General features: G+C 45.0%; 1 protein-coding gene across 1 annotated transcript; it reads right to left on the bottom strand.

The window, feature by feature from the left end:
- Nucleotides 1-2561: 2561 nt before the first annotated feature.
- On the bottom strand, nucleotides 2562-19235 carry RNASEH1 (ribonuclease H1). Its single transcript, XM_015425370.1, has 8 exons — nucleotides 19087-19235; nucleotides 17393-17502; nucleotides 11644-11820; nucleotides 10829-10928; nucleotides 8861-8915; nucleotides 5311-5395; nucleotides 3502-3626; nucleotides 2562-3021 (listed from the first exon to the last, which is right to left on the bottom strand). The coding sequence occupies exons 1-8, from the start codon at nucleotides 19209-19211 to the stop codon at nucleotides 2935-2937; spliced, it is 864 nt and encodes a 287-aa protein (XP_015280856.1). The 5' UTR covers nucleotides 19212-19235; the 3' UTR covers nucleotides 2562-2934.
- Between the last annotated feature and the right edge of the window lie 7261 nt (nucleotides 19236-26496).

Genomic DNA, 26496 nt, shown 5'->3' with positions numbered 1-26496 from the left:
CGGACCATCACATTAACTGTTAACACAAGTAAAATGAAAAAAGCCAGATGTTCAAGCCGGATTCAGAAAAAGAGACACTAGCTTTTGTTTCATAGATTACAGCCAAGCTTTCAACTGAGTGGATCATGAAAAGCTATGGGTGGTTTTAAAAGAAATGGGGGTGCTCCAACATCTGATTGTTTTGATGCGCAACCTATACTCTGCACAAGAGGCTACTGTTAGGACAGAACATGGAGTAACAGAATGGTTTCCAGTTGGCAAAGATGTCAGAAGAGGATGTCATTTATTTCCCTGTCTGTTCAATTTGTATACAGAACATATCATGAAAAAAGATGGATTAGATTTAGATTGGAGTGAACATTGGTGGAAGGATTACAGGTGAACATCAAGACAAAAGTAACAACTGAGAAATTATACAACTTTAAGGCTGATGAAGAAAGTGCTATTCCTTGGCCCCATCATCAACCAAAATGGAGACTGCAACCAAGAAATCAGGAGGAGATTGAAACTGGGAAGGGCAGTCATGAAGGAGCTAGAAAAGATTATTAAATATGGGTCACTGGTGACCAAGATCAAGATAATTCATACCACAGTATTCCCCATCACTGTGTATGGGAGTGAAAGTTGGATTCATTTGAAATGTAGTATTGGAAAGGAGTTTTACGGATACTACCACAGTATTCCCCATTACTGTGTATGGGATTGAAAGTTGGACAGCGAAGAAAGTCGATTCATTTGAAATGTAGTGTTGGAAAGGAGTTTTACGGATACCATGGACCACCAAAGAGACAAATAAATGGATGGTAGATCAAATCAAGTCCAAACTCTCCCAAGAAGTGAAAATAATTAAACTGAAGCTATCATACCTTGGTCACATTATGAGACGGCAATAGTCACTGGAAAAGACAATAATGCTAGGAAAAGTGGAAGGCATCAGGAAGAGACTCAACATGAGATGGATTGACTCAACCAATGAAACCACAAGCCTCAGTTTACAAGAGCTGAGCAAGGCTGCTAATGACATTTTGGAAGTCATTAACTCATAGAGTTGTCATAAATTGGAAGTGACTTGACAGCACTTAACACACACACACACACACACACATAAGTGCAATGGTATTTTTTTATTTGGCTGAGTCAGGCAGGGATTGTCAACCAGAATCCTGTAGGACAAGTCTCGTCTGCTAATGTGACCCCCCACAGAGAGAGAGAGTGAGGGGGACCATGTAACACCATCTCATTTTGCACAGCAAGTAAGGCATACTGAACTGGGATGTACAGGACTCATGTGCTGTTCCCAAATATGCCGTTTCCCTGCTGGAACCTCTTAGGGTTCCCTATAACAGGGCAAAGGACGAGTGTGGTATCATTTTTATGAAGGGGCACCTACCAGCTAGTCTCTTAATGTGTGCTGCCCCCCTGGCTTTGAAGACCTCAGTTTCTGAAGGGGGAGACTCTCCTGCTCCCCCTACAGTAGCATTGTTGGCAAAGGCTATAAGATCTCCCAAGATGCACCAAATATTTAAGTGCCTGTGCATCTGTACACGGTAAGAATATAACCAACTCATTATCTTCAAGTCTCTTCAACAGCCAGTTAGACCATTAATTCATTTAACATCAACAGTACTTATTCACAGATTCTAAATCCCCATTTTTGTATTCAGGAACCAACCCCTGCTCACCAACCTTGTTGCTAGCTGCACTGACAGTATCATAGGGGCTCCGTCCCCACGTGCTCTGCAGGCTAACCCCAAAAGCAGTGTTTGCCTATATTTCTCCCCTACATTGTTAAGTAACTTCAATACACTTTGCCCCACCCCATAATTATTCAGTAAAAGAAATCAGTTAGAAAACCAAAATGTAAACAGCCCACCACAATCTCCATCTGTGTAGCTGTGACCTCTTCAGCTTGCCAGAAGAGTTTAGTCTCACAGTCGTCTCAAAAAACAGACTCCTGGAAGAGTTTCAGTGGTTGCCAGGACAACCATTAAGGAAATATACAGCCACAGATGAAGGAGTGGTTTTTGGAGCACAGCTTAAAGTTGTTGAGCCATCTCTGTTTTTGTAGGAGGGGGTATCTTTCACTGTAGCACTGCTGCCTCCACCTTCCAGGATTCTAACAAGTGAACTGGTGCTTCCATCGCATAACAGAGATGTCCTCGAGATAATTTGAGTGAGGATGTCCCAATTCCCTTCATTTATGGCAGTGCAACACCATGATTATCCTGAAGCTCATAGTGGATTCTGGAACTCTTAGCTTTATTTTCTGTTGAGTTATGCCTGCCACAGGCACATATATCCTTTTACAGTTATAGAAGACTGATGCTTGCCATGCGTAATCATTGTCAGGTGAATACTGCACTCAGACTCTGTGACCCTTGTGATTAAGTGGACTGAAACTGACAAACCCTGCATCAATGGAATGCGAGTTTATGATCAGTGTGCTGTTATGGATCACTGACATTTTGCACTTTGTGCACAGTAGTGGGTGAACCTTTGGGGGGGGTTGTATTTTTTTGTGTTGCATGGCCTCTATTGAAATTGGGTTGCAGAAATGCCAATTAGAGTAAAAACAGAAATCTTTATTTCAAAGCTCAATGGGAAAACATACTGTTGTCCATCACCCTACTGATATATTTTAATGCTTCTGAAGTAACTAGCTTTACAAAACTTAAACACAAACTTGCAGCGGTGAGTGGAAATGTGCTGCCTAAAAACATCAGGCATCTTAACTCCAACAGAAATTGAATTAATTTCTATTATAACCCTGAAAATGCCTCTTGAGGAAAGTACGGCCCTGTGAGTCTTCTGAATGCCAACACAGCTGGGTGGAGATTCAACAAAAACCTCATGTTAACTAGAAATGCCACGGGTTAACAAACTCATTGTTACCACTGCCAGAGAACTCAAAAAGAACTTTGTAATTCCAAAATGCTATGATTGGGGTTTTCCAGCTCCTTCTCTTGCTAGATGATCTGCTGCTTCATTTCCCGTAAATCCTGCATGACCTGGAACATGCATCTGTTGACAAGAAGGGTCCAAAGTAACTAAAAGTGTATGGCAAACTGCAATCAATAGCAGTTTTCTAGAATAGCTACTACTAATCTACAACGTCTACTACAAACACTACTACTACTTACCTATGTTTTAATATAATTTTATTCTTTTAGGAACGAAGTGCAATTCTTTCTCTTATTTTTAAGAGAAAATTCCTGTTCTACCTCTTGCCAGCACCTCTGCCTATAACTATGAACTAGCACGGTTCTTCCTTCCCAAGAAACTATGGCTGGGCAGTAATACAAGGGCCACAATGATGGGTAGCTTTCTTCTAAGGAACTGAAACATCCTCGTTTTAGCCTCTTATATTGGTATAAACAATCTACTTGTATTACTATCGGGAACATCATGAATACACAACCAAATTGCTCATATTCTATTGCAGGATTTGCGTTTTAAAGATATGTACTCATTCTTCACTCAGTCAGCAGTTCTGTTACGTACCCACTGGATGTCCATGCCTTCTGAAAGTTCAGCAAGCCTTTCGAAGTCCTCTTTGTTTATTACATCTTTCCCTGTGCTGGTTCTCCAACCATTACTCTGCCAGTTTGGAACCCAGTTTGTTATACCTACAAAAGAAAAAAGGATCCCTTTAGGATTGTAACTTGATCTTATCAAGTCATTTTTAAAGACACTGCAGAAATTATCTCCCAGCTTCCACAGCATCTGCAAAATGCCATCCAGTTAAGGTGTTCCAAAAGGCAAAAAGCTACATCTGGACATTTAATGGATCTGTAATGAATTTACTCCCAACTCTGCAGATAAATTGTGCAGTCAGTCTGCCATTTTAAAGACAAGAAATAAAGAACAGCAGTGCCATCCTGAGTAACCCTTGTAAACTCACTGACTTGAATGGATTTAGAAGGGTGCATCTCTGCTTAGGAGTGTACTGTAAAGTCTTATCCTATTTAAATTGTTGCCCCTTTACAACTGGTCTTTCATACGATGATGGAGGCTAAACGTCTTGAGAGTGACCTCCTCATAAGCAAAGTTCCTGTTCATCCTAACTGTGAAAGCTAGTTGGAAGAAGATGGGTCCTCTGAAGTTGTTTAGTCCATGTTCAAAGTAACAAAATCCTGAGCTGCTTACTGACCCATTTTACAATGTTTGCATCTGACAGGATATCACCATCAGCTTCTATCAGTTTTCTGGACTAATCTCATTTTCTACCTAAGCAACTGCAGTGCTTACCCACTGCCAGCCTCTTGTTTGGGACTGCAAATGGGCAAGCTGAAAGAGGATAAAGGCATTGCACTGGCTACCAACAGCATACTGAATTCACCTTTAAAGCCCTTTATGCTCAGGGACATATATACCTGAGGGACCACCTTTCCCCATACATTCCCCAGAGAGCACTGCGATCAGGGTCCCAGGATTGATTGGCCCTCCCAGGACCCAAGGAGGCCAGGCCTGCTATAACTAGGGCCAGGGCATTCTTGGTGGTGACTCTTCTCTGGTGGAATGAGCTCCCAGAAGAGATCAGGGCCCTGCAGGATCTTATGTAGTTCCGCAGGGCCTGCAAGATGGAGCTCTTCCACCAGCCTTTCAATCAGGAGCCGCCCCCAATAGAGAACCCTGTTCCCTGAAGTCATCAGAACAGCCTGTGCCGGCCGAACAAGGTTAGACCTATGGACTGACCACTAGGATGGAACACTGAAGGTCGACCACCATCATTTAATAACCTATTAGTGTTTTTTATGTTAGCACCTTTTTAATGTTGAAATGTTTTATTTGGTTTTAGGACTATTTAAATTGTTTATTTGTGTGTTTTGAATTGTTGTATAAGCCGCCCTGAGCCGGCCTTGGCTGGGAGGACGGGGTATAAATCTGACAATAAATAAACAAATAAATCCAGACATGCATTGTGACCTCCAGTCCCAACTCTTCTCAACAAAGGATTTTCTGGTGAATAGCTTTAAATTAATAGACATTAACCTGCTAGTTTATTAGCAGGACCTAAACCACATGATCAATTTACCCGTAAAAACACCATTATCTACAAATCATAATGAGTTATATCCTACCATTCTACGGAGCTAACCGTGGCAGAAATGAAAAATCACAAACAGGCAAAGCCAGAAGGGAAGGGGAAACAGAGGTATCAGGGAGACAGGGAGGTGGAAAATGAAGGTGACTGAGACAACAAGGATTTTCCCTTCCCTTCTGAGTTTTCACAGGTCTCCACTTGTCACTGTGTATTATGTAACAGGGCAATGTATAAATTTAGTTTATCCAAAAAAACCAACTGCTTACCATTAATGGTGAACTTGCTGTCAGTATAGATAGCCAGTTTCTTGATGTTTCGGCTCTTTGCTTGCTCTATAGCTTTGCAAGCTGCCTGAACAAAATATTTGGCAAAAACACAACTCAGGAGATAAACAGAACCATTTATAACATAAAATTTTACCCTAAGTACAGTGACTACATGATCATTTATGTACTATAGTCTTCCATTATGGATCCTCTCTTTGACTAGTCGAGACTTGTGAGTCAAATCTATCAGTTCATGCATTTATTAACTATACTATCTACTATAGTTCTCCTTTAAAATATTCAATTTCCCAATGGGTTTAATCACCTTATAGTGGCTTTGGACAGACAAAGTTTTAGAGCTGGTTAGAAGCCATGCCAGAATGTAGTTTGAAAGTGCAGGAATGAGTGTCAGCTGACATGCTCCCTCTTCCCCCTACATTCCCCACCCTGTTTCACAGGAAGCTACTTGATTGCTATTACATCTGAACTTACAGCAATTTAAGGAAATAGATGAATTAGTATGAATCATATATGACCAGTGTTCCCTCTAAGCTGAGTTAGTGTGAGCTAGCTCACAGTTTTTAAGCCTCCGACTCACACACTTTTGTCATTGCTCAGGAAGGGATGGCTCCAGAGCAAACTAATTGATGCAGTAGCCAGATCCCTCGCTCACAACTTTCATGCCAATCACTCACAAAGGAGAATTTTTGCTCACAAGACTCCAGAGCTTAGAGGGAACATTGTATATGACTTAACATTATATAAAAGCTCCAAACTGTTTAAATTCATAAATAATAAATTCATTATTAAACATGCTTCTTATTATTAAGCATAAAATACAATTGATACATAGATAGACTGGGGATTGGAAGAAAACTCTACAATCCTAGAAAAGACTTTGCAATTCCAATGGACTGAGAAACATGATTTCTAAATGTCCATAAAAACACTTAAAGCCATCTATGCCTCCAGGTGCAAATTAGCTAATCAGTTTAAGAGTGGTGTCAGTTAAAGGAAAGCAGTGAAATCTACATATGCATTGAGTCCTGAGGGTTCACGTGCTTCTAATTTAAAGATAAACCGCGTTTCCTTTTGCAACAGAATCTTTTGCATTTTCTTTTCTAAAGGTACTGTTTTGATGTCTGTAAATGACACAACATTTTATGTCTTCTATACTGTGCTTCTGTTCATGCCAGTGTTGAACCAAGGGTGTGTCCCTAATGTCATTAGCAATTCTGGAGCAATGCTCCAAGACACGAGTTTTAAGTGCCCTGGTACTGATCCTGACATATATTTTTTGACAAGGACAGAGGATGAAAAATCTTACTCTGTATCCATTAACTGGACTAAGGAATTCTGTTATTTCCATAGTATATTTACAAATGGAGCATCTTCTGCATTTTTTATGTCCTATGATCCTGTGAGGAACTAAAGAAGTTTTCCCACAAACGGCACTGCACAAGGAAAGAGGGAGTATATGAGCTGGAGGCTTGTTAATGAAACACCAAACTATAATTTGGCATTATCTGTTAATGGAACCATAAAGTGTTACTGTACAACACCTTGCAGGTAAGCAAAAGAGCAAATCAGGAAAGACAGGTTGCTTACCTGTAACTGGTGATCTTCGAGTGGTCATCTGTGCATTCACACCCTTGGGATACACTGCGCCTGCGCTGAACCTTCTCGGTACCGATAGCTAGCAAAAAGGGATTTTCGCGCCTCTCCCAGGTCACGCGCCGGCTCCACTGCGCATGACCAAGGAGGGGCACGCAGATCCCGCCAGTTCCTTCTGACCGCCGCCCAACAGCCTTCAAAGAAACAAGATGAAGGGCCGAGAGCAGAGGGGAAGGAGGGCGGGTGGTGTGAATGCACAGATGACCACTCGAAGATCACCAGTTACAGGTAAGCAACCTGTCTATCTTCTTCGTGCAGTTCTCCCAGATTAGAGTCCACACACTTAACCATTACACCAAACTACCCTACACAAATTTTTTAATGTAAAGATTAAATACCAAACCATCTCTGCAGTAGAAAGTTACATCAATAGCTATTTGAGTTGGGAACTAAGTGGAGCATGCATATTACTCCCATTCTGCCAATCAATTATGGGGCTCAATTTAAGGTACTGGCTATCCCTCACAAAGCCCTTCATGGCCTTGGACCCTCATATCTTAGACACTGTCTCTCCTGCTATGCTCCACCAGGACAGCTTTGTACATCTGAATAGGGCCTTGTGCAGGTACCAACACACAAATGGGCAAAATCAACAACTGCTCACACACACGTCATCACTGTTGCGGCCCCCACCTTGCAGAATGGTCTGCCTGAGGAGGTCAGGAAGGCTCCCACTCTCCTGCCTTCCTGAAAACTATGCAAAACTGAATTATTCAAGAGGGCTTTTCTATGCAGGCAACAGAATAGCAGTGCACAATGTTTCACAAAGTTACATGGAGAAATGATCAGGGACTGTGGTCTATACTACTGTGTACAGTTTGCAGTCCTGCTATGCAATCTTGCATCATTTTGTGTGTCATGTTAACACCTAAGCTTTGCTTTAATGTTAGGGGAGGAGATGTTGGTCGGTGCCGATCCTCGACTCCACGTTCTGGGGAGGCATGAGAGGATTGACGGCTCGACATATCAGATTGCGACTGATTTGTCTGTTGAGTAAGGTCGATGTCGAGATCCGAACCGATCGGGTGAGGTTCTTGCGTGGGATCTCGACCCTGATTAGCCGAAACCTTATGGACTTTGGGTTTGTCCGTTTTAGGTTTCTTCGACTGCTGTGAGTCTTTGCCCTGCTTCCGGATCTTGGAAGGTACGGGGTGGTCCTTTATCGGCGTCGATCGTTTCGGTGCCGAAGCATCGATTGCGATCATCGACGTCGATGATCCCGGAACGGGAGGACAAGTGTCCACAGCCAAGGTGGACATCGGGGAGTGCCCGGACGTGTCCAACGGTGAAGAGGACTGTGGAGATAGTGCCTTCTTCATCAGGGCCAAGTGTAGACGAGCTGCTCTGTTTTTTCTCGTCTGGTTCGAAAACTTTCGGCAATGTCTGCACTTAGAGACACAGTGCGACTCCCCTAAGCAAACGAGGCAAAGCGCGTGCCCGTCGGTGGGGGATATTTTAAGGCCGCAAGTCCTACACCGTTTGAAACAACCCCACCGCGGGGCCATAGGCCAGCGGGAGGGGAACGTAAATAAAGAACAAACACCGAAAGAAAAATGCTAACTACAAAAATAAAGAAAGAGAAACTAACTAAACGCAAGTTTAGCAAAAAAAGTTTGGTACTTAGCAGACCGAGGCAGAAGGCGTCCTACCAGCGCGGCGGTCAGAAGAGAACTGGCGGGATCTGCGTGCCCCTCCTTGGTCATGCGCAGTGGGGTCGGCGCGTGACCTGGGAGAGGCGCGAAAATCCCTTTTTGTTAGCTATCGGTACCGAGAAGGTTCAGCGCAGGCGCAGTGTATCCCAAGGGTGTGATGCACAGAGACCACGAAGAAGATGCTGCGATAACCCAGGTCTTTCAAGTTCTGTATTGCAACTTACATGTATTTCAGCTCTTTGATTAGTTTGCCGCCCAGGAAGTCTCTCACTACTATTTCTGTGAAATAAACAAAACACACGCTCAACTGATAACTGATAAGAAGAGATTGGATTTATACCCCACCCTTCACTCAGAGTGGCTTACAAACTCCTTTCCTTTCCCTTCCCCTCCCCACAACAGATGCCCTGTGAGGTAGGTGGGGTTGAGAGAGCTCTTTCCAGAACTGTCCTCAAGAGCTCTGACAGAACTATGGCTTGCCCAAGGTCATCCAGTAGCTGCAAGTGGAGGAGTGGGGAATCAAACCCAGTTCTCCCAGATTAGAGTCCACACACTTAACCATTACACCAAACTACACTACACAAATGTTTTTATGTAAAGATTAAATACCAAACCATCTTTGCAGTAGAAAGTTACATCAATAGCTATTTGAGTTGGGAACTAAGTGGAGCATGCATATTACTCCCATTCTGCCAATCAATTATGGGGCTCAATTTAAGGTACTGGCTATCCCTCACAAAGCCCTTCATGGCCTTGGACCCTCATATCTTAGACACTGTCTCTCCTGCTATGCTCCACCAGGACAGCTTTGTACATCTGAATAGGGCCTTGTGCAGGTACCAACACACAAATGGGCAAAATCAACAACTGCTCACACACACGTCATCACTGTTGCGGCCCCCACCTTGCAGAATGGTCTGCCTGAGGAGGTCAGGAAGGCTCCCACTCTCCTGCCTTCCTGAAAACTATGCAAAACTGAATTATTCAAGAGGGCTTTTCTATGCAGGCAACAGAATAGCAGTGCACAATGTTTCACAAAGTTACATGGAGAAATGATCAGGGACTGTGGTCTATACTACTGTGTACAGTTTGCAGTCCTGCTATGCAATCTTGCATCATTTTGCGTGTCATGTTAACACCTAAGCTTTGCTTTAATAATCCTTTTTTGGATTTCTGGTTGCTTTTCCAACTCAAATCATATTTCACTGGTTACTGAATGTCCCATCCTGTTGATTGTATTGACTTACTCTGTATAATCTGCCTTGAGTCCCTGTGAGAAAAATAAACTATAAATAATGTAGATAAAATCCCTCACCGTTAAACTGTTCAGTTAATCTTTTAAAAAATCACAAACATTCAAGAATGGCATACTTACACTGTACATATCTTTTGTTCCTTAAGCCCATGAGGACATGTAGGAAGAACATATCCATTATAGTATTAGCCATTTTGATGAGCACATGCTAGATCAAAAGGGCACTATGCTTCATACAGGCTCAACAGGGCAAGCAGCAAATGACTCTTCCCTACCTACCGCTACACTACCCTGCTTGTCTGTCCTACATCAATGCACTTGGAAGAGTGTAACTCTGCTTTGGACTGCACTGCCAGTCCCTTAAGGTAGTAAGAACTGCCTCAGCAGTTTCATATCCACTTTCTATTGAGGGGGAAAGCAGCTTACTTTAACAGCAACAGGATTGGGAGAAAGAGATAGGAGCACAATAGCCCAACAGAGCAAGCCCTTAATAATAATTTGCATGACATATGGATACAAATATTAGCTGTTTAAAGTATAAGTTCTGAACTTACAGCACTAGTTTAGCTACTTTCAACATAAATATACTAAAATGTTCATATTTAAATAAGTGTATAGTACATTCATACATCAGGCAGAGTGGCATATGAAAGCTTAATTTTTAAACTCCAGTCCTGACTGAAAAACTATACTATTTACCTCATACAGCACTTTTGGTTACATATTTCTGCATTGCTTTACTTTTTTAAAAAAACTATATCTAATGATGGAAGTTCAACTTTAATGGTTCAAACAAATTTTGTAGTTATCAGAGAGTTAATGAGATAAATCAGTAATTTGGACATAGAAATTCAAAGTGATAATTTGCAATTCTTGTAGCTGTTACAGAGAATGAATTTTAAAACATGTTATCTAATTATCATGGGATCTTACTTACAGAGGATGACCAGGACCCCAATAGACACCTGTTCCAGCACGTGCTTTCTGACGCCCATTACTTGAACAACATCCATCAGTATAAACAACTGCATAGTCTCCTACAAATATAAATTTGTATTTTAAGTGTGGCATATCAATTCATTCCATTTTTGAATTCAGAAAAACAATCATTAATACAGTGGCTCATAAAAATCTTCTTCCAGATACAGGTTAGAAATTAATTCTTTCTATTTGGGCATAAAACGTAACTGCTGCTTTGTAAAATTTTGTAATTTTTCACTTGTTCTAAAATGAACTTCTGTACAAATGTACATGCCTTTTTGGTTACTAACCAATTTAAAAACTGCTTCATTTTCAGTAAAGTTTACTTTGATAGAATGAAATTTAATTGAATTCTAGACCTGACAAAATTTCTCTACCTAAAATCTGTCTTCTAAACCCACCTTTGCTATGGCCTTTCTTTGGCTCAACCACTTCATGGGTTTACACCAAGGAAATGACTCAACTATAAATGTTGTCTCCCTGCTGTCTACATTAGAGTATAATTTCCTCTGGGACAAGAGATTTCTCTAACTTCTGAAAATCTAGTGTCATATATACTCATGGCACTGTAACAAACAGTACTAATTCACCTAATTCTCAATCCAAACTATAACCAGGGAAGAAGGAAGAGTGTAAAACTCACTGTCATATTTAAAAGGTCACCATAAACGTAACTACAACTCATGGAAGTCTACTCAGAAGTGAATCCCTTTGTGTTCAACAGGACTTGCTCCCAGATGAATGAACATAGGATTGTGGCCTGCAACTTACCCATATATGAAAGATTATTCCCTGAAGCTGTGTGAGGAACTTCAGTGTATTTTGTCCGTTTTCTATTATGCTGGCTTTCTAAGGGCTCTTCATTTGGTCTCTTGTATGAGCTATAATCTGACCAGAATGTAGCCTTATTATCATTTCTCTGCGTTTCATAAGCCACACTGCTGTTACCTTCAGAAAAACAGACAGGAAACTGAAATATTAATTTTGAGATATGAGTACATAAGATGCAAGACAATGGATGCACAAAGTATTCCAGTGATTTTTAATATTAAAAAATATTTTGAGTACTCAAGAATGCTGACTGTGATTTGTAAGTGAACTATGATCCAAAGAGCAATATGCTCAAGCATCAGGAATCAATATCAAAATGCAACCCTCAGAATCTACCCTCATTGTTACTGCTAGGGAAAAGTTTTTTGCACAGCATAAAAAGCAGCTTTTATTAATACTTTCTTCCTATGGGAGTACCTTAAAAGCGTTTAATTCAATCACACCCCACCAAGCTTATATAGACCTTTTACCCACCAAGAGAAGGCTCAAGGGCCAGACAAGTATTTGAATGACAGAGGTTACAGTAATAGCGTATCTTTCTGACCTATACCAGACTAAACAAGTTTGACAAACAAGTTAGTGAAGCATCACACTCTGAAGCTGCAGGGCGGTAGCATGCACTTGCCCAAGCATCTGCTTCAATACTAGGAATCAAAACAAGCATGAGGAATACCCTCAGTAACAACCACTGGGTCACCAGGTAGTGATGCATCTGTATTCCTTGTATCACCCGTCAATGTGCCCAGTATACTGTATTATGCAGCAGAGGTTTTCAATAAGAACAGAACCTTCTGTGCAAAGTGAGCTACTCACCAGAAGTGAAAGACCCAGATCTGAAGCACTTTAAAACTGTAACTGATGAGTCTTGTAGTCCAACTTCACCTGTTTCCTCTGAACGAGTTCAGTGGGATTAATTTTCAGTGAAGTGTACTTTTTTAAATGTTTTGATTAACTATTTATTATTGTTTCTGTGTTGCCAGATGGCCTAGCTATTGTGATCCGCCCTGGGCCCAGTTGCAGGAAGAGTGGGCTATAACATTGAAAAACAAATAAATAAACGCAGCTCTGGTTTTCTAGCTTCACAAACTATGAGTGGTCCATTTCAGTGGAACTTCCCTATAGTTAGTTTAGTGGCATATATTTATCTCAAGGACCATCTCCATGCTCCAACTATTACCAGCCCCATAGCCAGGAATTTTTTCAGGGGGCAGGCCATGCCGGGGCGCCGCTAAATAGATTAGGTAGCACCAGGGGTCGTTTCACAGAAAAAGAGCTAGGGGAACTCATTAGCATATGCCACACCCCTTGACATCACCGGAAGTGTGTCATAAGGCCACACCCCCTGACATCACCAGAAGTGTGTCATAAGCACTCAGCACCGGCGGTGGCCCTGCAAGGCCAGCGGGAGTGAGAGGAAGCCCCGCGAAGGCCCCCCCGCCCCCAATGGTCCTGGCCGCCGCCGGCCTTGCGGCTCCACTGCCGAGCCCCATGAAGGGCCCGGCGGTGACCTGCAAGGCCAGCGGGAGTGGGGGGGGGGGGAAGAGTCCATGAAGTTGGATCTCTCTCCTTAACAAGACACACTTCGAAGTAACCAATTCACACCCAAACCCATCCCCGGGACAGGCAGGTGGCACTTTCACAGCACAATCCTTGTCAATGAAGTAAGGCGCTGTTGGGATCTGACTTTTCCCTTAAGCGAGATCCTAACCCTCTGCAGCGTTTAGAAAGAGGAGCCACAAAAGAGGAAGGCACAGGCACCACATGCCATGGGATCACTGGTCAGGGAAAGGCGTGGAACGCTCTATCGTCTTACTCGAAGGTTTCCGGGAAGACGAGATAAGTCTCTTAACTGTCCGTTGTGCAAACGAGCCTGTCACCATGCGGTGCCCAAGTGAGATGGGGAGCCCATCACCGCCTTGTCCCACTCACCGACGCCCGTCACGGAAGCTCCCGGCAAGTCCAGCGTGTCGATGCCTCTGACGATGGGCACAGCCTCGTTGGGAGCGAGCAGGCCAGAGACGTAGGATCAGAGGTGGTCGGGCAGCGAAACGTCCTTGAGGGGCAAGAGGAAGCCGAGCGAGGCAGGGTGGGGCAGGGGCCCGCTGGGGCCTTGGGTGGTGATGCGGCAGAGCTTGCTCCGGTTACGACGCTTCAGGTCCCGCCAGCGCTTCTTGAGGTCCTCCACCTCGCGGGGACAGGCGGCCACCGGATTCACCTTGTGCCGGATCAGCTCCCAGACTCTGCGCTTCTGGCCTGGGGAGGCCCGACGGCGAACAGCACCTGCTTGTGCTTCAGCACCTCCATCTCTGCCTCGTTGAAATTGGCCTTGCGCCGCTTGGGCGAGTCTTCGGCCACCCTGAGCATCCAGTGGGGGCCTGGAGAAGAGTGAGAAGGAGGCGGCTGAGCCCGCTAATTGTGCTGCTGCCGCACCAGCCAGCCCTAGGCCAAACCCCGGGCCCTGGTCGGGAAACAAATACCACGCGAGGAAAAAACGCGCAAACCCCCGGCGCAGGCGCCCCGCTTGTTGACATGGAGGAGGGAGAAGAGGGGAATTGCTTTCCTCGTGGGCTCCACCTTCCTCGCAGCCTGACGCTGACCCACAATCTCCGCCTACTCAACGCTCGGGAGCTGCTCAGCGAGGAATCCCCACAGCCTGACCCTGCCCCCTTAGCACGAGAAAGTGCGGCAACTCCCCATCCTTTGTGAATGTGCGCTCCAATCCACGCCCCTTCTGCCCCGGAGGAGGGAGGCTGAGCATTTCCAGGGACGCCCACTCTGGCTCATTGCCAAAAGCTGCGTCTGCCACTTCAGTTTCCAAACCCGCCTTCTTTGGGGAGGTGCGCTTTTCCTCCTCCAGGGCGGCTGGAAGCAGGGGGCAGGGCTTCATCGGGTGCCCCGCCACCCGCACCTCACCCGGGGGAACGGCGATCCCCCCCGAATCGACCTCTGGGTAGCACACATCATCAATCCTGGAACCAAATCAAAGACCTCCCATCCTACAGAAAATCATGGGCGCTCAGGGATATGGGGTGGATAAATCATTTCTGTCTGGGTTTCTAAATCCCTTTCAGCTGCTTAAGCTGCTTACCCTGGGCCCCTCAGGCAGTTGCCAGCTCTCCCTGCTTCTTGGCAGGCCAGGTATTTTCCTCCTTCTATAGGAAGAGCAAAGCAAAACCCTTAGTCTTCAAAAAAGTGCATTAAATCCTCCCCCTCCAGTGTTTAAAGATGAAGCACTGAATGACAACAGGGGCCATGGGGGCACACAAGTGAAGACCATAAGTGGGTCAGAAAGGTGAGAGGCGGCACCAGCACTGGCTGGGAACTGGATGAATGGGGTGGGAAAGGGGTGCACAAAGTTGGGGTCCTGCGGTGGCAAGACCGGTTTGGAGATCTTCAGACCGGGGGGCGGGGCTCCTTCTCCCACTCCCTGGGCAGCACTGGCCAGGGAATGCGGGTGGCTGGGGAGTCCAGGTCCTCTCCCTCAGTGCAGCATGCCAGGGAGGGTTGCTTGGGTGACCTGGCCCTCAGTTTCCCATGTCTCTTTGTTGTCGCCCTCCCCGTTGGAGTAGCTGTCCTTGGCGTGGAGGGAGGCAAGGCATGAGTCAGGCTGCCGGACTGTGCCCGGTTCAGCTGGGGGTGCTGCAGATATGAAAGGCGGCACCGCCCTGTATGCCCCAGCACTGGCTATGGCCCTGGCTACCACCTACTGAGTATTCCCCTGCTTAAGAAAGCCTGCCCAGCGTCAACCAGAGCCTGTTCCTTTCCTATTTCTTTCCAGCTCCTTTGACCCAATGATACTGAGTGATGAAGCAGCCTTTATTTCTTTAAGGAAAATATGGTGGAGAGATACTTGGCCACATTTAGCTAAGTCCTTGGATCTTTATCCACCAACAGATAAAGGACTATGTTATTTTTTGATGCGGTAGAAGATAATTTTATTAAAAATAGGGGCAATCCATAACTCACAATAGAAATTATAATAAAGACATTCCAGTATCATGTGGGGTAAGGAGTCAACCCTTTTCAGGTCAGATTGGCAAAGCCTGTCCAAATAAGGTAGATTACAATATCTCCCATATACAGCTGAAGGGGCAGTGTTCAAATGCACAAGCATAAATGCTCTATAGCAGAGATTCCCAAATTTATTTGGCTTACTGCCCCTTTTTCAGAAAAAAAACAACTCAGTGCCCCCCTGGAAATCTACCTTCAAGAAGTGAACAAAAAGATGCAGTGACAAATTTGCACATAGTAAAGAAAGATGTTGTTTCCCAGTAAAGAAAGATGTTGTTTGCCTGAAGCCAGAGGCCAACAGCAACCACCACACAATAGCCAAGCAGCAACACCAGTCTTACAAGGGTGCACATGCATTTGCAAATGCATGGCTGGGATTGGCTGTGGGGACCCCTCTCCACCCCCACCCCGATCCCAGGGAAGACCAGAAGGCAGGAAAAGGCTGCTTTAGACAGGTTCTGGACTCTTCTTTCTTTATGCTTCCACTGCCCCCTTATTTTTATTCAATGACCCCCAGGGGATGGTACTGCCCACTTTGGGAACCAGTGCTCTATAGCAATGAGGAAATGCTAAAAGTTTTATATAGGCTGGGGTGCTTAGATAAATGCCAAAAAACTGGGTAGAAAGAAAGTTAAGGAAGAACATGAATCAATAACTAAGCAATGTGAACAACTATATTAACATCAACTTATACCACAGAAAAATCATCCATAGGTTTAATAATAAGATTCTTAGTAAGGTGCAACACTCAATTCAATCATAGCCCAATGAAAGTACAATGAAAATTAAAGTTCACTGATACTTAAAGTGCTCTGTGCCACCAATTAGTCTATTCATAATATGTAAGCTTCCAATAAAGACTTTTCCAAATATTCCAACTTCAAACACAGAGATGTGATAAACAGCAAATTATTTACTCTGCAGGACAATATGCGATTTTAGGGATACTCCCATTTCAGTGACACTGGTATAACTGAGCTAAAGTGATTTAGGTCTTTAATATATTTCTTGGTATTTAGTAAAGATTTGCTTTCCCCAAATCTCAATATATCATCCTTTGCTAGACCAGGACTAAATAATTTCTTGTCTATTTTTTGCATCCAGTGGGAACAGAACTGGTCTTAATTAAGCTTATATAGCAGACCAAGCTCATAGAACAGAGCATCCTTCCTTTTCTATTCTACCTCCTACTATGTGAAACAGGTTCCCAGAAGGGGGTGGGGAATTATGTCTGTATGGGAAGAAATGTCACGTAAAGATATAACCTGGTGGCTCTTTTGTAAGATTTTCTGATCATTTTAACAACAGAAAAGTGTTATGATCTTCAGAATACATACCTTTGCCTTATTCTTCCAGTTTTAACTTTTCAGTAGGTATTTTACACACATTTTTTCTATTAAATAGATCTACACATCTCACTTTTTAAAAGCTAGCTTGATTCCAAAAGTAACTTAACTGAACCTTCAGAACAGCAATTGACTGAAATAAACTATGTAACTGGTCTGAGAATTCAACTGACACCATCTAAAGAAAAATACAAGCAACATTCCATTCCAGATATATGAGCAGCCCATTACACTGCTAGCTGGCATCGTTTGATACAAAGACATATTTACAGTGGAATACATCATGCCCACTTCCATGTATCTGTCAAGCACCATTTCCTTCTGTGACTTACTTGCTGATTGTGATGACTCGCCATTTACAAAATCCCAAGCAGCTTCCTCTGTGGCAAATTTTTTGAAACTAGCATATTGGTACTTGTCAACTTGCTCTCTACATTCTTCCCTATAAAGAGATTAAGGGATAAATGGCAAAACATGCTGTGTGATAAAGGCAGGGCAGGGAGGGTGCGGAGCAGCTAAGCACATTGTCCCCACCATGCCAGGATTCCATTCCCCTAAGAATCCTTCCCATATTTAAAGTTATTTGTATTTCTCACCCCGATTAATTTCATAGCAGTTATGAATGAAAAGCAAGGGTAAGGGGGATGGTAAGAAATACATATGTACACTAACACACTATCCATGCTTTGCACTATAGGAAATCTGGGGAGACCAACCTAAACTTCCAAGCTAGCGTACAAAGTAAATAAAACAGCAAGAGTGCTGAGCCAGCATCCCAGACCTGGCTAATGGGAGGAAAGAGAAAACTGTGGCTAGAATAAGAATCCAGGCACATAGCTTCAAGCCATTAAGCCACACTCAAGCCCCTACATAACAGCCAGTAATTTCAATTCATTCCCATCTCTCCAATTTGTAACACAAAACTATTATTTAACTACTTAACAATTGGAGTGAACTATAAAAGGTTTCCAAAGCACTGTTTTCCTCTTGAAAGTCAGGGCCAAATTGATGTTACAGCACCCATGGGTTCTACCTGTGGCCACTGCTGCCATTTTAGAGAAGAACACAGCCGTTTAAAAAGTGCCATGAGGGCTGCATTTTCTTAAAATAGTCAAATTTATTCCTAAAATGGTAGCAGTAACATCTAGCTTGGCCCATCCTGAAATGAAATGAGCCTAACTTCCAATGTAAACCATAGAAAAGAGTCAGTATAGTGGTTGGAGTGAGATTTGGGGACCACAGGTTCAAATCCCCACTCTGCCATGGAAGCCTGCTGTGCTGTCTTAGGCTAGTCACATTCTCTGTGTAACCTACTTCACAGGGTTGTTCTGAAGATAAAATGGAGAAGAAGAGAAAACGGAAATACCCAAACAAATAAGCACAAATTAAGGGAGGGACGGGACCAATGCTCCCTCTAAGCTGTGGAGTCTTGTGAGCAGCAATTCTACTTTGTGAGCTTACTGACATTAAAGTTGTGAGTGAGTGACTGGGCTACTGTATAAAATAGTTGGCTCTGGAGCCATCCTTCCTGAGTGAAGACAAAAATGTGTGAGCCAGAGACTAAAAAACTGTGAGCTAGCTCACACTAACTAAGCTTTAGAGGGAACACTGGACGGGACTCCAGTTGTTTCAGATTTCAATTCTAATCTGTTTTATTCTTTGTTTACTGTCTTTCAACTGAGCACAATGAATAATACTCTCAGTGACAACACTTAACAGGAAAGGTTGGGACGACATCCTAGCTGACGTGTTGCAGCTCGGTATCTGTTCGTGTCATCTGAACTGATGTTAAGAAGAAAGGAACCCAAGTTGTGTTACGACTTTTGACGCCTCCAAACTGAAAGAAAGGCGTCAACCTAAGCATAAGAACGGACATTTCTTCAGAAATAAACTCCACCGAGCTCGCCGAATCATTGGGAACCAAATTTAAGAAACTCAGGGAGCCGCTGTGATGCAACCGGCGGGGCGGAAGTAGGAAGGGGAAAGCGGGGTACCCGACGCTCCAACTTCCCCTCGGCCTGCTTACCAGGTTCGATACACTCCCGTTCTCCTGCCCTTGCGCACAGCATAGAACATGTTCCCGCTGCCACCACCGGCGCTGCTGGGGAGAAAACAAGGGTGAATCAACAAGGCCAAGGCCCGGCGCAGCATGATTCCCCACCGCCCCCGCCCCCTCTGCGCACGCAACGAAGGATGTCTCGGGCTTTACCTACGCAGGCGCGGACCGACCCCATCTCCGCTTTCTAGACGGTTGAAACTACAGCGCCGATTGCACACTTCCGGTTCCCGATGCCAAATGCCGTGCGGAATAGGGGTCACCCTCAGCACTTCCTACCGAGCAGATCCCACTTTAAACTACATGGGGCTTGTTTCTGAGAAAGCGTTCATTGGTCTTGTATCTAAAAATCCTGGGCACAAAGAGATTTCTGGCAGTAAAGGCGGTTTCTCTGAACCGCCACTGCAATCTACGTTAAACTGCCCCGCACATGGCGGGATTTTAAAACGGAACCGGAACTAAATGCTCCACCTCTATAGGAGGGAAAACGTTAGCGGCGCGAGAAGCGACAAGTGCGCAAGCGTATTGAAATCGTGCCCCCCCCCCCGGCGCACAGACAACGTGTATCTTTGCACACGCGTACTTCTCGCCTCTCCGAAGGCGGGAAAACGAACCCGGCGTTCACGGATCATTCTTGACAACGAACGAATCCTCACTCTGACAAAATATTCCAATCTAGTCAGTGCCTCGTACATTCTTTACACCAACCCCAGTCGGTCCGCTGGGCAAACATACCAATCTGATATTTACGAAAAAACTGCGCCATTTCCTCGCCGATTTCTTTTCAGGCTGCAAATCTATGCACTTCAGAGCAAGTCTCTGAACTCCATGGAGCCTGCTTCTGAATAGAAGTACACAGGGTCGGGGAGCCCCATACACCTGCAACCATACCCACTGCGTAGAAAGGCCCGCCGAACTGAGGGCACCATCCTTCCCAAAACAGCGGGAGGTTTGGGCTCTTCTAGGGACTTTCTCATTCCGACTCCAAACCAAGTCGAATTAATCGGTAGAAAGCAAAAGTCACTCAGATAACCGCAGGCTCTTCTCAAAAACAATCTTCGACGGATTGATAATGATGTGAATAAATGTGAAAATTGAGACGGGCGAAAAAACAAGGGTGTTTTGTGAATTAACATAAGGTAAAATCCCAAAACAAAATCCGTGTTATACGTTTTATTGGGATCAACCAAATCGACACAAAACATCGAGCAAATCCCGAGGGATTCCTCTAAATGCGAAACGGGGGTTAAGTTTTCTGGACAGAAACAACCTCGGATTTTATCATTAAATAAAAACTTTGGTTTTTCCCCTCGAAAAGGGAAAAAAAAGGCTCGAGAAAAGGAATCGGAGGTCAGTTAACGAAGTCAGGAGGATGGATGGAAGAAGCGACCTGTGTTCACTCAGTAGCTCTCAGTTTCTAACACGTTTCCAAGTGAAATAGCGGCCTGATTTCACTGCATTGCGAAAGAGTTACAGCACAAATTTATTCTTCTTGCTCTGCCATTTATCTCCTTCCTTTGTACTCACCTTGTTTGCGGGGCCGGTGAGATCGACAAACACCGCCCCACCGTCAAGCAGCAAAACAGCAAAGAAGACGCGTTTCGTCCCTGTGCTACTACTCCGCCTGGCGACCGAAGGGAAGAACCACAGAAGAAAAAAAGAGGGGGGACACAAAGGAGAAAGACCTACAGTGCCTTTCCAAGAACCACCGTGGAATGCGGTCTCTTTTCTAGTACTCCCCCCTTTTCACGTCGTTGGTTTTTGCTTACTTTTGATTAACAAACTGTGTGTATGTGTGTGAGAGGAGGAGCTTTTGGAAGAGCGCAAACAGAATAAAAGTTAAAGGTTCCCTTGCTCGAAAGCCAGTCGAATCCGACTCTAGGGTTGAGGTGCTCATCTCCGTTTCAAAGCCGAAGAGCCAGTGCTGTCCGAAGACGTTTCCGTGGTCATGTGGCCGGCATGACTAAACACCAAGGCGCATGGAACGCTGTTACCTTCCCACCGAAGCGGTACCTATTTATCTACTTGCAATTTCTTGCTTTCGAACTGCTAGGTTGGCAGCAGGCCCGTAGCTAACATGGGGCCCATGGGGCCCGGCCCCCTTGTGTTTCTTCTGGGCCCCCTCCCTCCAGGGCTGCCCCCAAAGTGCTCCAACTTACCACCTGCACTGTACTTCCATTTAATTAGCTGGCGGGCCCCCCCAAGGCCCCCTCCCAAAGAATTCCCTAGCTACGGGGCTGGTTGGCAGGAGCTGGAACTAGAGACATGGCTACCCTGGGTCTCCAACTGCTGAACTACTGACCTTCCACAGTCTGCAGTTCAGCATCTTAACCACTTGAGCCACTACAGCTCCAGAATACATAGCTCAGGAGGAAGTTCAGCCAACTCAACAGGGTCCAAATGCTCTGTTTCAGCACATGAACAGCTGTCATTGGTTGCAGAGAACATTGCACATAAAAGTCTGCTTATTGCAAATGTGTGCATGGGGGTGGGGAGGGGGTAATAAGCCACATCTTCCCCTTCCTGTTGTACCTGCTGAAAAGACAGTGACTAGGAGAAGCCCTGGAACCAAAGCTGGTCAAGTTTGAGAAAGGAATGCAGCTCCTGACCTGGACAGAGAGCAGTATTCCCAATCTTTCAAGGCTTTGAAAAAGCAGGCCAGATCCTACCGGGCTGAACCCATGATAGTTCTTCATATCACCCTGTGAGGCAAAGTACCTCTGCCCCACCTCAGGGGTTAATGTGGGTGGTTACAGGTCTGTTCCATCCTGCAAGTGTTAGTAATTGGTCTCTCAGCCTTCACAGCCCTTATTATTTTCAAAGCCAGAGCTAGAAATGTGGCAATTTAGCTTCTCATGAGAACCTGCAGCCCACAGGATGGGGGGGGGGGAATCAGGAGTGATGAGGTAATTTTCTGGAGAGTTCCAGCAAGAATGGGTCCTGATTGGATGTCATCATCACCTGATACTGCTTGGCTAAAAAACTATAATTGAGCCAAGAGCCTGGAAAAGAAAGCCTATAGATTAAATTATTTGTTTTGACAGAACTTAAATAAAAATTTATAATTTTAACAAAATTAAACAAAGGTTTGGTTACTTGTGTACAATAGCCCTGAGGACCCATAGGGTTCAGCTTTGGACTCCTTGACACACATCCATGTCTTGCCTATTGATTTTGACAAGCCTCTGGACAAAGCAAGAGTCCAATTCTAATAGGCAGATTAGATGCCAAGTTACCAAGACTTCTAATTCTCCAGTCCTGCTATACAACACCTTAGCAAAATATCACTATAACCCTTGAAACTAGATGCTGCTTAAGCAGTTAATTCAGGCCAAGACAGAAGCATGCAGTGTCTTCCCATGTTTGGAAGCAGTCTCCACTGTGCAAACAGGCCTTACAAGTTTGAGAAAGGAATGCAGCTCCTGACCTGGACAGAGAGCAGTATTCCCAATCTTTCAAGGCTTTGAAAAAGCAGGCCAGATCCTACCGGGCTGAACCCATGATAGTTCTTCATATCACCCTGTGAGGCAAAGTACCTCTGCCCCACCTCAGGGGTTAATGTGGGTGGTTACAGGTCTGTTCCATCCTGCAAGTGTTAGTAATTGGTCTCTCAGCCTTCACAGCCCTTATTATTTTCAAAGCCAGAGCTAGAAATGTGGCAATTTAGCTTCTCATGAGAACCTGCAGCCCACAGGATGGGGGGGGGGGAATCAGGAGGGATTGTTCTTCAACTGTTGAACTTAAGGTTTGTGCTATCTAATGCAACTCTTGGAAATGTGTTAGATAAGCTAGTTTTCTTGGGTTTTGTACTGTATGGCTTTAGAGTGATATGTTGCCTATAGATTAAATTCTTTGTTTTGACAGAATTTAAATAAAACTTTATAATTTTAACAAAATTAAACAAAGGTTTGGTTACTTGTGTACAATAGCCCTGAGGACCCATAGGGTTCAGCTTTGGACTCCTTAACACACACCCATGTCTTGCCTTTTGATTTTGACAAGCCTCTGGACAAAGCAAGAGTCTAATTCTAATAGGCAGATTAGATGCCAAGTTACCAAGACTTCTAATTCTCCAGTCCTGCTATACAACACCTTAGCAAAATATCACTATAACCCTTGAAACTAGATGCTGCTTAAGCAGTTAATTCAGGCCAAGACAGAAGCATGTAGTGTCTTCCCATGTTTGGAAGCAGTCTCCACTGTGCAAACAGGCGTTACAAGTGGGGTCATTAGGCCTTCATGCATGCCTTTTATGCATTTATTTATTTATATCCTGCTTTCCTTCCCAATTGGGACTCAAAGCAGCTTTTAAAACATCGTTCTACCCATCTCCATTTTCTTACAACAGCTCTGTGAGGTAGGCAACGCTGAGTTTGAGATGAGCCCCATGGCAGAAATGGGGATTTGATAGGTTGCCAGGTCTTACCTTTCCTGTGGCAGGGGGCTCCCAGCTCCTCCTTGGGGACACCGCCGATGTGATGACGTCACCAGAGGTGACATCATCACGCCAGAACTGTTGTGTGGTGGCGCTCTAGAATTTGGGGCAAAAACTCTATGGTAACCATGGAGTTTCCCAAAAATGTTAGAGCACTGCCGTGTCATGCCCCAGTGTGATGACATCACTACTGGTTACATTATTATGTTGGCAGCATCCCCATGGGATGCTGCTGTTCAGGCGTGAGGCTTCCACTGCTGGCTGGTGGCAGATTAGGGCCCTGAAATCAGGAGATCCCTGCCCCAACCAGGGGGATGGCTACCCTAGGATTCGAGCCCAGGTCACCCAGGGTTCTACTCTACCACTTAGTGTGATGAAGTCATTCAAGGTAGCCAGTGGTGTGGTTATGACCTTATGATGAAAATCATTGCTTCAGGATTGCATTTCTTTCTACTCTTCTTCTCTTTCTATTTTTCATCCTTCTTCCTCCCACCCCAACTGTAAAATGTACCAACAATCTTCATATTTTTCCTTCTTACCCATCTACTATACTGTTCCAAAATGGGTCCCCATTGGGAAAAAAGTGGGGTAGAAATAAAGTTAGTAATAAGTCCATCAGCTTAGTCTGTTCATCCAGAATGGCATCATTCTCCTGTCCTCCATTTTATCCTAACAGCCATTGCCTCCAAATGCAAGGACACAAATGGATTCTGGTTGCTACCACTCAGATGATAGGAAAGCTTCTGGCAAACCTCATCCTAGCCTTTTAGTGGATTCTTGGGTTGCATAGAATTGTCCCAGATCTTGTCTCTCTCCACCAGCTAGGGTTGCCAGGTCCCCACGGTGCATGGGGGATCCCAATTTCCGACACTCCTCCCCAGTGCCAGGCAGCTGGCTGGTGGGGGAGAATTACTGCCCCAAACACAACGTGCCCACCTCACCCGGAAGTGACATAGGCACATCAGGGGAGACACTCTGGTTCTGGAGCAAAACTCCATGGTAAAATTAGCTTCAAACCATAGAGTTTTGCCCCAAAACCAGAGGGTCACCCCCTGACGTCACCATTTGAGTGGTAGCCCTGCTTAAGACACACTGTTTCTCCTTTTGTCAGGGCCAGAGCAAGAAGCTTCAGGGCCCTTGGAATTAACTGTGGTGGAATAACTGCCAGAGTATCATAGTGGCCCCGGTCACACGGGAGGTTTTGGGACGGATTGGGGGCGCAGCAAACGGGCGCAAGCACACCGCAACATCTGGGAAGCGGCGCGCACCCGTCCCCGATCCGGTCCTTCAGGCCAAAAATGCACTAAAAAAAGAACCAGCTAAATAGGAGGACTTACCTGAAACGGCGTGGCAAGCGCAGCCGTGGGATCGCCGCGCGCCTGTCTTCAGCATTTGAGGCTCCCAGGCGAACTGTGCAAGCACACACATGCGCAGCCAGGTGCCTCGTGCTCCCTTCCGTGTAGGGTTGCCAAGTGTATCTTCGCCGGGAGCGGGGGGCTCCCGGCTGGAGTCTTGTGCGTGCGCACAAAGCGCACGCACGTGGCTTTCTCCCCAGCATCTGATCGTGCCGGGGAGCAACTGCGCAGCGGCTCACGGGATCAGTTTGATCCCGCCGCCGTGTGTCACTTTAGCCACATCAATGTCCCCCTGTGTGGCAGGGGCCAGTATTTACTTTTAGTAAAGGTAAAGGTTTCCCTTGCTAAGAAGATTCAAATGTTATTTGTCGGGTGGGAAAATGGCAACCCATTCTACAGTTTCGTATTATAACATACAACTAGGGTTGTATTAGTCCAATGCAAAGCTGGCTTTCCATAGACGTGCCTCTCTTTTGGACTCCACACAAAAAGCTCTACCCTGTTTGCTAGCAAGGAGAGGAGTCACCCAGTTTAAGGTATGCTGCTTATATGCACGTCCTCATCAACAGCATCTGAGCACTGCTTTTGAAGAGGGACAAGCTCAGCTACCTGCCACCGCTGTTAATACGCAGATTCCCTGTTATGGAAGGGGTGGTGCAATTTGCATCTTCTGGAATCAGACTGAAGCACTGCCATAGAAGAGTGTAGTGCTGGCCTAGCTAGAGGATCAGGCTTGGAGACCTGGGCTTGAATCCCTCACTGAATCATGGAGCTTATCAAGGAAGCTTAGGGCCAGTCATTATCAGCCTAACCTACCTCACAAGGGTGGTTGTGAAGATACAATCATGGCAGAGAGAATGATGTATGGTACTCACTGGAAGAAGGGTGGGATAATACATAGGCCGTCCAACAGTCGTGTCTGAGGAATGCTCTGTGGCTGATTTCCCTAACCACCTACTATGCTATATACTCACAGTCAGGGGAGGTTTCATTATACCACCACACTCTATTCTATTGTGCCTTGTAACCAGCGGCCACAGTAGCATCAAAACAGACTTGGAATATGGTATGGTTGTCATCCATTAGGAAAGTGTACCCCTGCTGCATGGCTTTCCTAAGGTTGAAGGTATGCATTTTTGCTGTATCTTCTGTTGACACAACCTGCTCCATCCACTGGAACATGAAGCCGAATTACTGTAGTAAATGTATTACTGACCATCCTCTTAAGTTTGCTCAATTTCATGTTTGTTGTATTGGTAACACTGTGTAACCATCTCATCCTTTGCCGTCCCCTTCTTCTGTTACCTTCAGTCTTCCCCAGCATCAGGGTTTTCTCCAGTGAGTGCTCCCTTCTCATTTGGTGGCCAAAGTATTTGAGCTTCAGCTTCAGTATCTGTCCTTCCAGGGAACAGTCAGGTTTGATTTCCTTTAAGATTGACGGATTTGATCTCCTTGCAGTCCAAGGGACTCTCAAGAGTTTTCTTCAGCATCATAATTCAAAAGCGCTCGGCCTTCCTTATGGTCCAACTCTCGCAGCCATACATTACTACTGGGAATTCCATTGCTTTGACTATGCGGACTTTTGTTGGC

This window comes from Gekko japonicus, unplaced genomic scaffold, assembly GCF_001447785.1.
Source record: "Gekko japonicus isolate JY-2015 unplaced genomic scaffold, Gekko_japonicus_V1.1 scaffold153, whole genome shotgun sequence".
NCBI lineage: Eukaryota > Metazoa > Chordata > Lepidosauria > Squamata > Gekkonidae > Gekko > Gekko japonicus.
Note: the sequence above shows the minus strand (reverse complement) of the source record. Positions and strands in the feature narration are given on the sequence as shown.